At 37.7% G+C, this 13,150-nt stretch overlaps 1 protein-coding gene across 1 annotated transcript; it reads left to right on the forward strand.

Annotated features, from left to right (window-relative positions):
• Nucleotides 1-1,402: 1,402 nt before the first annotated feature.
• FSHB (follicle stimulating hormone subunit beta) lies at nucleotides 1,403-3,292 on the forward strand. The gene is made up of 2 exons (XM_047694007.1): nucleotides 1,403-1,561; nucleotides 3,062-3,292. Exons 1-2 carry the CDS (start codon nucleotides 1,403-1,405, stop codon nucleotides 3,290-3,292), a joined length of 390 nt encoding a protein of 129 aa, XP_047549963.1.
• The last annotated feature ends 9,858 nt before the right edge of the window (nucleotides 3,293-13,150 follow it).

A 13,150-nucleotide genomic window follows, 5' to 3' on the forward strand; every position in this document is an offset into this window, starting at 1 on the left:
AATACAGTTTATACTTTATTTTTTTTTAAAGATTTTATTTATTTATTTGACAGAGAGAGATCACAAGTAGATGGAGAGGCAGGCAGAGAGAGGGAGAGAGGGAAGCAGGCTCCCTGCTGAGCAGAGAGCCCGATGCGGGCCTCGATCCCAGGACCCTGAGATCATGACCTGAGCCGAAGGCAGCGGCTTAACCCACTGAGCCACCCAGGCGCCCTACAGTTTATACTTTAGATATGAGAGAAAGATCATGAAAGTCTTCCCATTTGTTTGTTTCTTCCCTTACAGCTTTCAGGCAGCTCTCAGAGCAATTTATTAACCATATCTTTTTTATGCACCCCCTCAACAGGGTTAAAGCAATACTTGAAAAGGATTCTGAATTCCCTGAGTTAAAAACAAAAGAAAAACCTAGAGTCACATTTAATTTGACAAAGTAAAGGAGTGGGTGTGCTACTATATCAAATTTAATTTGTACAAAATCATCATCTCTGGTAACATTATTTTTCCTGATCAACTGCGTTTAGACTACTTTAGTAAGGGCTTGATCTCCCTGTCTACCTAAACACTGATTCACTTACAGCAAGCTTCAGGCTTACATTGGTCTTATTAATACCCAACAAATCCACAAGGTGTTAGTTGCACATGATTTTGTATAAAAGGTGAACTGAGACTTGACTCAATATACAGCTCTCCCCAGATAAGACAGCTGACCGAAGGTGAGTCTTGGCATCTACAGTTAACAAGTGGTGACAGTTACTTTTGAAATTATAGGTTTTTTAGGATCTGGAGAACAAATCTAGACCTTTTTCAACTACTATTGTGTAGACAATTTATACTTGTCAACCTGGCTTCTTAAATACGATTAATACACTGTAGTCACTGTTAGCAAGCAACTGAACTTTGTATAGACCAATTCACTTGGCCTCTTGAAATAGTCTTATTTTAAACAAAGGTGAACAAAAGCAAATGATAGTATTTATGAGATGCTAAAACTGATGAACCAATTTTATTGTATAGAATTTCCTTTTTATTTTTAAACAAAAATAGTGTTTAAAATGATAATGAAAGGACAAATATGATTATCACAATTACCATCCTCAGGCTAATCACTTAAATACTCTGATCTTCAAATACTGCTCTGCTTAAATTATTATATTGGAGTTTTGATCTGTAATATGGGTCTACTTGACAAAAAAAATGAAGGAGAAGGAATATAAGAAGAAATGTTTGTTCAACCAAGAAGTAAGGGAGGGGAAAAGGAAGGAAAAAAAATTGCTGAAACAAAATGTGACAGAGGAGGATGGGCAGATCAATTATTTTTGCTTTGGTCAACTTAGATGATTATAATTTGGGGGTGGGGTGGTTGTTTTCTCATGAGCCTTAATTGTTTGCTTTATAGCCCAGGATGAAGTCAGTCCAGTTTTGCTTCCTTTTCTGTTGCTGGAGAGCAATCTGCTGCAAGAGCTGTGAGCTTACCAACATCACCATCACAGTGGAAAAGGAGGAATGTCGCTTCTGCATAAGCATCAATACCACATGGTGTGCCGGCTACTGCTACACCCGGGTAGGAACTCTGCTTTGCTGGAAGTGAGGTGCTAAGGGTGTCCAAGGCAGGCTTCATTAATTCCCACTTGATGGATATTTTAACCTTCCCAAGTAATAGCCATGAGTCCTTTAGTCAATACTGTCTATGTTATGATTGGAGTTAAATACTGTGATATCAGTTAGATGTTTGGGCTTGGATTTGATTAGAGTAAATCTAACAAAGCATCAGATTTGATCTGATCAACTTGGCAATATGCCAACTCTGCACTTCCAAAAAGAAAGTAGTGCTAGGATAGATTTTACATATAGAGAGATAAACTTGTAAACATACATATACTTAACAATAGAAGACCTACCATTTTCCCCAAAAGCCATTTTCTGTAATTGAAGCCATATCTTTGCAACAGAGATAGTATCAAAATATATTTTTCTAAGCCACATAAAAACACAAATAGACATATAAAAAATGTCTTATTTGCCCACCCGATTACAAATGGCAACGAGCAGCCTCAGAACACAGTCCATACTTGCAGACTACTAGAAAAGGAATCAGAGAACCCACTCACTTCTTCATGCCATTGAGAAAACCAAGGCATAGAAGCATAAAACCACTAGCTTATTTTCACACAGGTTCTTGGCATTAATCCAAGAAAAGTTTCTTCTTTGTTTTCTTTGCTTATTTCTCCTATAACACCTGGTTATCCATGCAAAATTTCATTCTATAAACTGAAATTGAAAGTAACAACTTTTTAATGAAACATATTTTATTATGTGGTAAATGAGTTTGATCAACAGACCTGATAGCATGATATTGAAATAAATTAAACAGCAATGCCAATTTCTTCCCTTGATGCAAATAATTTTACTAGAAACCATTGGAACAGACCTGTCCTACCTGGATTAAAAGTTTTCGTATGCAAACTGTGTATACCTTGAACCTGATAGACCTACAAAATACATACAGCATTTAAGGCAAGGAAATATCTACAAGACAGTGGAATATTTAAAATTTTCCATGTGACCTCATAGTCATATTAAGCTTAGCATTGCCCTTTCTTCTTAGATCTTTTGGCTGTTTATAAACACACAGGGACAATGTATTTGGAAACATTTTCTGAGAAACTGAACTTCAGTGTTTTATGATTTATGTTGTCATTAACATAGTTTTCGACTAAGTACAAAAATCAGCTTAAAATTTCTGCTATAGCTTTATTTCATCATTTTTCTATGTTGATATTTAAAGTTTCTCTATAGTTTGAGAAATATTTAAGATTTGATATAGACATAAGGAGTAATAAAAGGAATGATATATATTCTGTAAGATTTCCAGAACCAAGAAATATAGTATAGCATATAGGACATTTATGAGATCATATTTCCTTGGTTAGGAATTCCTTAAGTGAGTTTTAATGGGTAAATGCTAGAGCAAGCAGTATTAAATTCCCATCTCATTTTGATTACGCTAAATAGAAACTTCCAGAATATTTTAGCCTAACTCTCTCCTTTTTAAATTCCACAGGATCTAGTGTACAAAGACCCAGCCAGGCCCAACATCCAGAAAACATGTACCTTCAAAGAGCTGGTGTATGAGACCATGAAAGTGCCTGGCTGTGCTAACCAGGCTGAGTCCCTATATACATATCCAGTAGCCACTGAATGTCACTGTGGCAAGTGTGATAGTGACAGCACTGACTGCACTGTGAGAGGCTTGGGGCCCAGCTATTGCTCCTTCAGTGAAATGAAAGAATAAAGAGCAATAGACATTTCAGGTAACCTACTCTTGTCCTGAAGGACCAAGATATCAAGAAGTCTGTGTGTGTACATGTGCCCAGGCTGCTAACCACTGGGGGTCACCGATCATTAGACCCCCTCATCCCTGCTTTTTTGGCAGAGGAGGAGCACCAGAAATTAAGAATGCTGGGGCCAGGATCCTGTCACCACTCAACACTCAACCCTCTATACCTAGGTCTGGTTCCATAAATTTTATTCCATCTTACATAACTTACAGACATGTAGGTGCTTTCCTACCTAATATTCTTAGAAATCCTCTCAGGCAGCCCCTTGCTCTTAGAGATATAGTTACTTCTGCCCAGAAGGAGGAAGTGAGATGGGAATGGGTCAGAGTACTAAGGACAGCATTTTCTTTAGACTGTTGAGCCCTCAAGAGCAGAGCCAGCATCTTCATAATTGTAGTCTCAATGCCTAACACCTTGGCTGAAATTTAGTAAGAAAGTCAACAATGGCTTCCTTAAGGAAAGTAGAATCAGAAGGGTGAGGGTAGGAGACACTAAAAGAGGATGTTGGAGGCTGGCTGATGAGGCTGCTCTCAGCAACGCCAACCAGTCCATTGAAGTAGGGGCATTAGCTCCACTTTACCTCTCCTCCTGTGTCACATGGAGTACTGAAATAGGTTTCATCCTGCTGAACTGCTCAGTTCATATGGGGGTTAACAGAGCTCAGAATTTCTAAGCTATTATTATCAAGCCCTTCAGTGAAAGGCAAAACCAAGAAATGTTAATATGGGCTAATTTTCCCAGGCGCACATCTGTATCATCTTTTAAACAAATTGAACAAATACTGTCAGGCTCCTATAAAACTCCCTTTGGGAAGTAGGAAAACAAACAAACAAAAAACTATATCACCCTACCCTCCAGGCTAGGAACCACTCCTTTGGAGAGAGGTAGATTTTAAAACAGATGAAAGCAATTTTGTTAACTTAGTCCATTTATCTTATCTACAAATACATTTGTATAAAGAAATAGCTTTTTTAGAAAGAATTAGTTGGGGGGAGGGTAGAAGGAACTGCCTGTTTTCTAGAATCCTGTATATCAGTCTTTTCTTTTGTCTATTCATGTTCTCCCAACTCTGTTTCTTTCAAGAAGATAAATATTAAAACTATTTCAAGAGTTTATTTCTTTTCAAGGTGTTACCACTCTTAGTTATGTACTTGTTTCATAGTCATATTGTTTAATTTATTCAAACCTTATTTTTTTAATAAAAATGCTAGCTACAGAGTCATAGATTTAGATTTTTTCATGTATAAGCAAATGACTAAAATATGAGTTATGTTAATAATATTAGTAGAAAGAATATTAAAAATAATTCCTAGTCCTTCTATTATATTTACTTGTTCTCATCTTTGGAAATATTAAAATTAATTTGTTGCACTTCTACAGTGTTTTGTTATTTACATTTCCTGTCATTTTTTGAATCCAGTATCTGATGGAATGGGGGGAAAAAGGCAAAGAGAGAATCACAGAGTGGGTGGGGACACTGGAGGTACTCTAGTTCATTTCTTGAATCTTTGAAATGGAACAACTGAAGTCTAAGGAAATTAATTGACCCACCCAAGAACTCAAAGACCATTTATGGCAGAACCAGGATTAGAATCCTGGCTTCCTACCTCTTGGCCTGCTCTCCTGTGACTACTCTGCCATGCTAAGAAGTCATTTTGGAAAGATTGAAGCAAAATTGTATGTTATCAATAATCAAGTGAGACCCATTCAAATCTGGTACTGCTTGTGGCTTATAGTTAAATTCTCCACAATATTTTGACACATTGAGATTAGGCTTATATTAATAAAACTTAATAAGAGCTTTAAATTATAACATAGTGTTTTCCTTCTCCCCATACTTTTGAAAATCAAAATAATTGCCTTCCCATTAGAGGTAGTACAAGGCAATGGCTCCAGAGTTAACTGGTCTTAATCACCTTGTCCAGATGTAGCATCTTAAGCAAGTTACTTACGTTCTCTGTATCTCAGTTTCCTCAGCTGTAAAATGAAGATAATAATATTATTTACCTCAGAGGGTTGTATAGATGATTAAATGGGATAGAATATGTAAAGGACTTAGAACAGTCAGTGCCTGGCACACAGCAATTCCTCAGTAAATACTAGCTGTTATGCCATAAGAGAGACAAGATGGTATCAAGATAGTAATTCAGACTTAAGTAAAACAATATAGTTTAGGCTCTTTCTAGCAATATTTTTAAAATAATTTTTTATTATGTTGTTAGTCACCAGTACATCATTAGTTTTCGTTATAGTGCTCCATGATTCATTGTTTGTGTATAATACCTAGTGCTCCATGAAATACCTGCCCTCCTTAATACCCATCACCAGGCTCACCCATCCCTCCACCTCCCCCTCCAAAACTCTCAGTTTGATTCCCAGAGTCCATGGCCTCTCATGGTTCATCTCCCACTCTGATTTCCCCCGCTTCATTTTTCCTTTCCTTTTCCTAATGTCCTCCATGCTACTCCTTATGTTCCACATATGAGTGAAACCATATGAAAATTGTCCTCTGTTTGACTTATTTCACTTAGCATAATCTCCTCCAGTTCCATCCATGTTGATACAAAAGTTGGGTATTCATCCTTTCTGATGGAAGTATAATACTCCATAGTGTATATGGACCACATCTTCCTTATCCATTCGTCCGTTGAAGGGCAACTTGGCTCTTTTCACAGTTTGGCGACCGTGGCCATTGCTGCTATAAACACTGGGGTACAGATGGCCCTTCTTTTCACTACATCTGTATCTTTGGGGTAAATACCCAGTAGTGCAATTCTGGGTCATAAGGTAGCTCTATTTTTTTTTTTTTTTGAGCCCTTTTTGAGGAATCTCCACACTGTTTTCCAAAGTGGCTGCACCAATTTGCATTCCCAACAGCATAAGAGGGTTCCCCTTTCTCCACAATCACTCCAACATTTGTTGCTTCTTATCATGTCAATTTTTGCCATTCTAACTGGTGTAAGGTGGTATCTCAATGTGGTTTTGATTGGCAAATGATGTGGAGCATTTTTCCATGTGTCTGTTAGCCATTTGTATGTCTTCTTTGGAAAAGTGTCTATTCATGTCTTCTATCCATTTTTGACTTGATTATCTGTTTTTGGAGTGTTGAGTTTGAGAAGTTCTTTATAGATCTTGGATATCAGCCCTGTATTGGTAGTGTCATTTGCAAATATCTTCTCCCATTCTGTGGGTTGTCTCCTTGTTTTGTTGACTGTTTCCTTTGCTGTGCAGAAGTTTTTATCTTGATGAAGTCCCAAAAGTTCATTTTTGCTTTTGTTTCCCTTGCCTTTGGAGATATGTTTTGAAAGAAGTTGCTGTGGCCAATGTCAAAAATGTTACTGCCTATGTTCTCCGCTAGGATTTTGATGGATTCCTGTCTCACATTGAGGTCTTTCATCCATTTGGAGTTTATCTTTGTGCATGGTGTAAAAGAATGGTCTAGTTTCATTCTTCTGTATATAGATGCCCAATTTTCCCAGCATAATTTATTGAAGAGACATTTTTCCATTAGATATTTTTTCCTGCTTCGTCAAAGATTAGTTGACCATAGAGTTCTGGGTCCATATTTGGGCTCTCTATTCTGTCCCATTGATCTATGTGTCTGTTTTTGTGCCAGTACCATGTTGTCTTGGTGATCACAGCTTTGTAATATAGCTTGAAATCAGGCAATGTGATGCCTCCAGCTTTGTTTTTCTTTTTCAACATTCCTTTAGCAATTCAGGGTCTTTTCTGGTTCCATACAAATTTTAGGATTGTTTGTTCCAGTACTTTGAAAAATGCTGTTGGTATTTTGTTCAGGATGGCATTGAAAGTATAGATTGCTCTGGGCAGCATAGACATTTTAACCATGTTTATTCTTCCAATCCATGAGCATGGAATGTTTTTCCATCTTTTTGTGTTTTCAATTTCCTTCACAAGAATTCTGTAGTTTCTAGAGTATAGATCCCTTACCTCTTTCGTTAGGTTTATCCCAAGGTATTTTAAGGTTTTTGGTGCTATTGTAAGTGGAACTGATTCCCTAATTTCTCTTTCTACAGTTGTATTTTTAGTGTATAGGAAAGCAACTAATTTTTCTGCATTGATTTTTTTTTAAAGATTTTATTTATTTATTTGACAGAGAGAGATCACAAGTAGACGGAGAGGCAGGCAGAGAGAGAGGGAAGCAGGCTCCCCGCTGAGCAGAGAGCCCGATGCGGGACTCGATCCCAGGACCCTGAGATCATGACCTGAGCCGAAGGCAGCGGCTTAACCCACTGAGCCACCCAGGCGCCCCTCTGCATTGATTTTGTATCCTGTAATATTACTGAATGAGTTCTAGTAATTTGGGGGGGGGAGTCTTTTGGGTTTTCCACATAAAGTATCATGTCATCTCTTTCTAATAATATTAGGCAAACTATTTAACCACTCTGGGCATCACTTTCCTAATTTTTAAAATGGAGTAAAAATGGTAACTATCTCACAGGGTTTCTATAAAGATCAAAAAAGATAATGAATGCAATGTGCTTTAGGAGAAGAACTATATTCTTGATGTAGAGAGACTTCTACAACTTAGCTTAGAAGGTCAAAGTCAAAATTCTAGGAAGAAGCAGCAGTTTCTGCTTGAAGCATCTCCATGCCAAACTGAAGTACAATTCTTTCTGAAGCAGCAGGAAAGAAAATTTGTGAGCTCTCAAAATGCTTGTGACGAAAAGGCCTATCCCCATGGGTCACCATTTTAGTCGAAACCCATATTATTGCTCCTTAGCACTACAACAAAGGACTTCTGACCATTTAGCAGTCCTCACATGGCTACAAGAATAATCTGTCTATACCACAACTTTGACCATGTCTAATAATGAATGAAATTCCTCTGCATTTTCAGGATAATTTTTTTTTTTAGGATTTTATTTATTTGACAGACAAAGATCACAAGTAGGCAGAGAGGCAGGCAGAGAGCAGGGGGTGGGGGGAGCAGGCTCCCTGCTGAGCAGAGAGCCCGATGTGGGGCTTGATCCCAAGGACCCTGAGATCATGACCTGAGCCAAAGGCAGAGGCTTAACCCACTGAGCCACCCAGGCGCCCCCAGGATAAAATCTTAATATTCAGCTGACACACAAGGCCCATGGTGGTCTGATCTATGACTACCTCTCCACTTCCTCATTCCTAAGATGCTGCTATACCTAAAGACTTGTTATGAAGGTTGAAGGATGATTTCATGCCTCCCACCCCTGGAATGCTTTAATCAGAAAACCATGTATTTCCTCCCATGAGAGATTTGGCTGGCTATGGTAGAATTCAGTAATGCTGACTTACTGATTAGTTTAAGTAATAAAAAAAAGTGACACCAGTGTGTAAGAGTCATAAATACTGAGTTCATGATAGTGAGAAAGGATAAAGAGGAATAGAATTGGAGAGAAGTACTTAAGAAGCCTCAAACTACATTTATAATGTTTATATCTTAAAATGAATCTGAGTCATAAATATGGTATAATGTTAACATATATAAATCTGGGGGAATGTTATACAGGTGTTCATTATAGTCTTTCATATATGTAAAGTGCTTGCTAGTTAACCAGTGGCAAAGCATTTTTATATGCTTTGTACATTTAATACTGATTTTATGCCTGTTTTAAGAAAGGCAAGATGGGCCCTGAGCCTTAAGTCACAAAGATAGTGTGCAAGTTTAAGTCATTAATATCCATTTAGGAATTAAGGCACAGAATTCAGTATGTTCACCAAGATCTGTGTCTACTTCTTCATGCCTGTAAAGCTGGACTCCATTTCCTAGCCTTCCTTACAATCGAGTTATATCCATGTTCAACTCAATGGAAGGCAAGTGGAAGTACTGTGAGATACTCCATATCTGGCCCATGAAATCCTCTAATAAGTAATCATCCATTCTCTCCCTATATCAGCTGAATGTCAATACCCAGGATAATCTTGAAAGCTTTGCACTGATGATAACAGAGCCACTGTCAGCCTGGATTCCTGAATGCCTGCATGGAGTAATATGCCCCAACATCAACAACCCTTAATAACAGGCTCGATAGACTTTAGATCAGTGAGGAAACTTTCTATTAGGTCAAGCTGTTGACATTTCTGGGTTCATCAATTAGGAAAAAATGCATTATTTCACATTTTAAATAATATATAAATTGGTACTGGAAGTAGAATGTTGCATTAATAAAAAAAATTAGCATTTATTACATTAGCTTATTCATGCACAACAGTAATAATCAGAGTAAACCTTCCACCTGTAAAACCTGAAGGCCAATCACATGCCTATAGAGACTTTAGCTTTAAAGAAGGGGTCGGCAAACTGACCTGCAGTCCAAATCTGGCCCATTAACTTTTCTTAAAAAAATAAACTTTATTTGTACATAGCCAATTATCTATGGCTGTTTTTGTACTACAACAGAATTCAGTAGTTGTGACAAAGCTGTTTATGGTCCGCAAAGTCTAAAATAACTTACAATCTAGACCTTTACAGAAGTTTGCCAACATGTCCTATAAGGAAACTGTTTGCAAAGAGTTCAAATGTTAATGGAATTGGCTTTTACATTCTAGTTACTAAAGCAATAGTTTGTTTGGAAACAGACATGAAAGGAATGAAGGAAGTCTAGGGATTTGAAAACTTGAGGTTTATAAAACCTTCATGCTTCTAGCTCTCAAATAGTGAGGGATAAAATGGATTTGAGGAACCACGGTCTATTAAGAGTCAGTCTTCCTAATCTAGGATGCACTATTAAGATTCAGGGTCTTCCCATCTAGGTCTTTTATCTCAGATAGTATCACTGTAGAACCATTAAGTTGTAAGAAAGCAAAAAAAATAAATAAATCTGGATTTATAATCATGATAAAGAAAAGAACTTTAGATGTATTTATAGCACTCGGAACAAAATGAAAGTATTTGAGGGAGCTGATTATCAACAAAACCAAAAGATTAGACTTAAAAATGCTTCTGATTATTTGAACAAACTTTTGGTCCCAAAACGTGATGTGCAGGAAATAAGCTACTAAACTTGTATGACCTCAAGGAGGGCAACTCTCTACACCTACTTCAAATGTTGCCATGAAAGATAATGGATAAGTAATAACCTTCAGGACCATGGAAGCAGGAGCTATGGAGAACAATGGACAAAGAAAAAATGTTCCTCTAGATAGAAGAATCAGCAACCAATTAAGGAATTTCCTCAACTGCCAAGTCAGAAGAATTTCATAAAGCTTGCCCAATAGGATTTGATCATTGCTTAATCCAGTGAACTGTGTCTCCTAGTCTTCCCTTTTATGAATGGGAGTGTTATTGTGATTAGTGTCATGAGGTGACACTGAATACTTTATCTTGAATACTAGGTGGAGAGGGACAAGAGAGATAACATGCCTTTTTAGTCCATGGATTGCTAGCACATGAGGAGCCACATCTGGAGTGAGAGTAAGAAGTTTATCTTCTGGAAATCAGGGGCCTGGAATTGGACACAGAGATGGATGAGATCTTTGGAGAAGGAAGGAGGTGGTTTGACATGAGGGAGAAAGATGAAACTCTATTTGTTCTTAGATATTTGGACTGTGACAGAGATTGTTATACGCTCCCCAAACCCTTTTGTTAAATTCTTCTTAGGAACATAACTAGTCTACCTTTCCCAATCTCACCTGTAGAAAGATTTGATATGTGATTGAGTCCTGCCAATGGAAGGTTATCAAAAATGATGTCTCCTAATTCTAGGTCTGGCTCATTAAACCCTCCCATGAATGAATGAATAATACTCTCTTCCCCTCTTGCCTGTATGAGTGTTTTGGTTATTTGTTTGTTCGTTTATTTGTTTGTTTTGCTTAAAGCAACCTTGGAAGTCATATATAGTAGATAGCAGAACATTCATCAAACCGTATCTCTGAATAACCAGAGGACCCACATACCCCCACATACCTGATCCCTCTGAGAGGACTTAGGATCATCAAGAAATAAACTTCTCTTGAGTTAAGCCACTAAGAGTTGAGGGTTTACAACAGGTAATGCTACCTTAACTAACCCAGGGATCCACAGTGCTCAGGGTACTCAAATATAATGTTTCATACCAATCCACATGAACCAAGTACAAATTTAGTTATCTAATATTGATCACATATACACCCTAGATTACTAGCTTCTGGTCAAAAAAGGAAAATAAATTTGTCAACTAGAATTTTAACTTTGAGCCTGAATATGTGCGTGTGAGTGTGTGTGTGTGTATGTGTGTACAATTTCCCTAAATGAAACATCCTTCATCTTTCAGGCTGAATGTAGATTCAGGAAATGAGACTGCAGAGCCCTGATGACCATCAAAAATACTTCCCACAAAAAGGCAAGCTAGTGCCTCCTGCCTGTTTCCTTGGTAAAGTGTCTTTCCTTGAGGCAGTATGATTATAGAGATATTAAGTGGGGAATCCAAGATTCAGAAATTTCTCATGATTTCCATGCCTTTATACTATCTACTATGCTCCACTGTTTCTCTACAGGCTTCACTGTGAGGGTATTTTGAGGGCCCATGTACAGGTAGTTGAGTAACCTTAAAATTTGACCCTCAGGTCACTGATAAGTTTTTAATGTAGCCAGCAACTCATATCACACTAGGATAAGATGCTGCTTCTCAAATGGAATTACTTCAAAGCCTCAACTCACCTGGGAAAACAGAGGGTGACCTTGAAGGAGAGGTGATATTGGTTAGGCCAAATGTTAGAGATTAAGACCAGGAAGTGTGGCAAGGTACAGAGGAACTAGGCAAAAACCTGTAATTATGTAATTATTAAGCAATAAGTCCCTAAAGGCTCCCATATGGGGAATATATTTATTTCCTTTTTAATATAATTTTTCAAAACCTAGAGCAAGATAGTCTACTCCTTTAGCAGTTCTTTTTCAAGCTCCAGTACAGATCCTGAAAAGATCACCAAATATCAATAATAACAAAACAATCTGAACCTCTTTGAAGTAACATACATAATGATCCTATTAAAAGTCCATATGTAGAATACAGTCTGTTGGCCCATGAAAGACATGGATATATAAACAGTCAGCTCAGATTAAATAATGAAAATAATAAATATCCATTCAGAACCAACTGAAATAATAGTACAGGTGGCATTTAGGAAGTCAGCTAACCTTAAAATAAGCAGAAAAGCAAAAGTCTATCATAGCAGCTCAGATAGAGGTGAGCGCTAAAGATGTGGCTGTAATGAGCATGCAGTGAAACTGGTGCCCAGTTCACCACACTCCTCCAGAGAGAGCTTTTTTGGTGGCACAGGAAACAACCATCACATTTCTTTGTAAGAAATGAAGATTTTACTGTAAGAATGCTCATGGAATTAGAACTAAAACTAGAATAGCTAAAGGCACCAAGGCAGCATTCTTTTTCAGAGGCCTCCAAGTCTCATTTCTAGCATCTTTTTCTCTCGGCACAGCAGTTCTAATATCCTCAGTATGGACGTGGCTGTTAATTATGGGCTCCTTTCAGCACAGCACCAATCATCAGAACTTCTCTTTGGGCCTCTTAGCTTAAATTCCTAAGAGAGAAGATTCAATTGACTCAAATGTTATCATCTCTGTTTGGGTAGAGTCCATCACACAGGCCATGATGAAGATCATTAGGTATCCCAAACAGCAGACTTCTAAGTTCCCTAAAAGCAGGCTGCTTTGAAAGCAAAATATAGCCTTCACCCCTTCAGTGTCCTCCCATAAGCAAAGAACAGTCTGATATCTTCTTGAGCAAGGGTGAGGTAAAAAGGCTGGTTAATTTAGAAAGGGAAGTTAAACACGGCAGGCGGATTGATTGCTGTATCTCAAACAAATATTTCTGAAGTCA

This window comes from Lutra lutra, chromosome 10 (assembly GCF_902655055.1).
Source record: "Lutra lutra chromosome 10, mLutLut1.2, whole genome shotgun sequence".
Taxonomy (NCBI): Eukaryota; Metazoa; Chordata; class Mammalia; order Carnivora; family Mustelidae; genus Lutra; species Lutra lutra.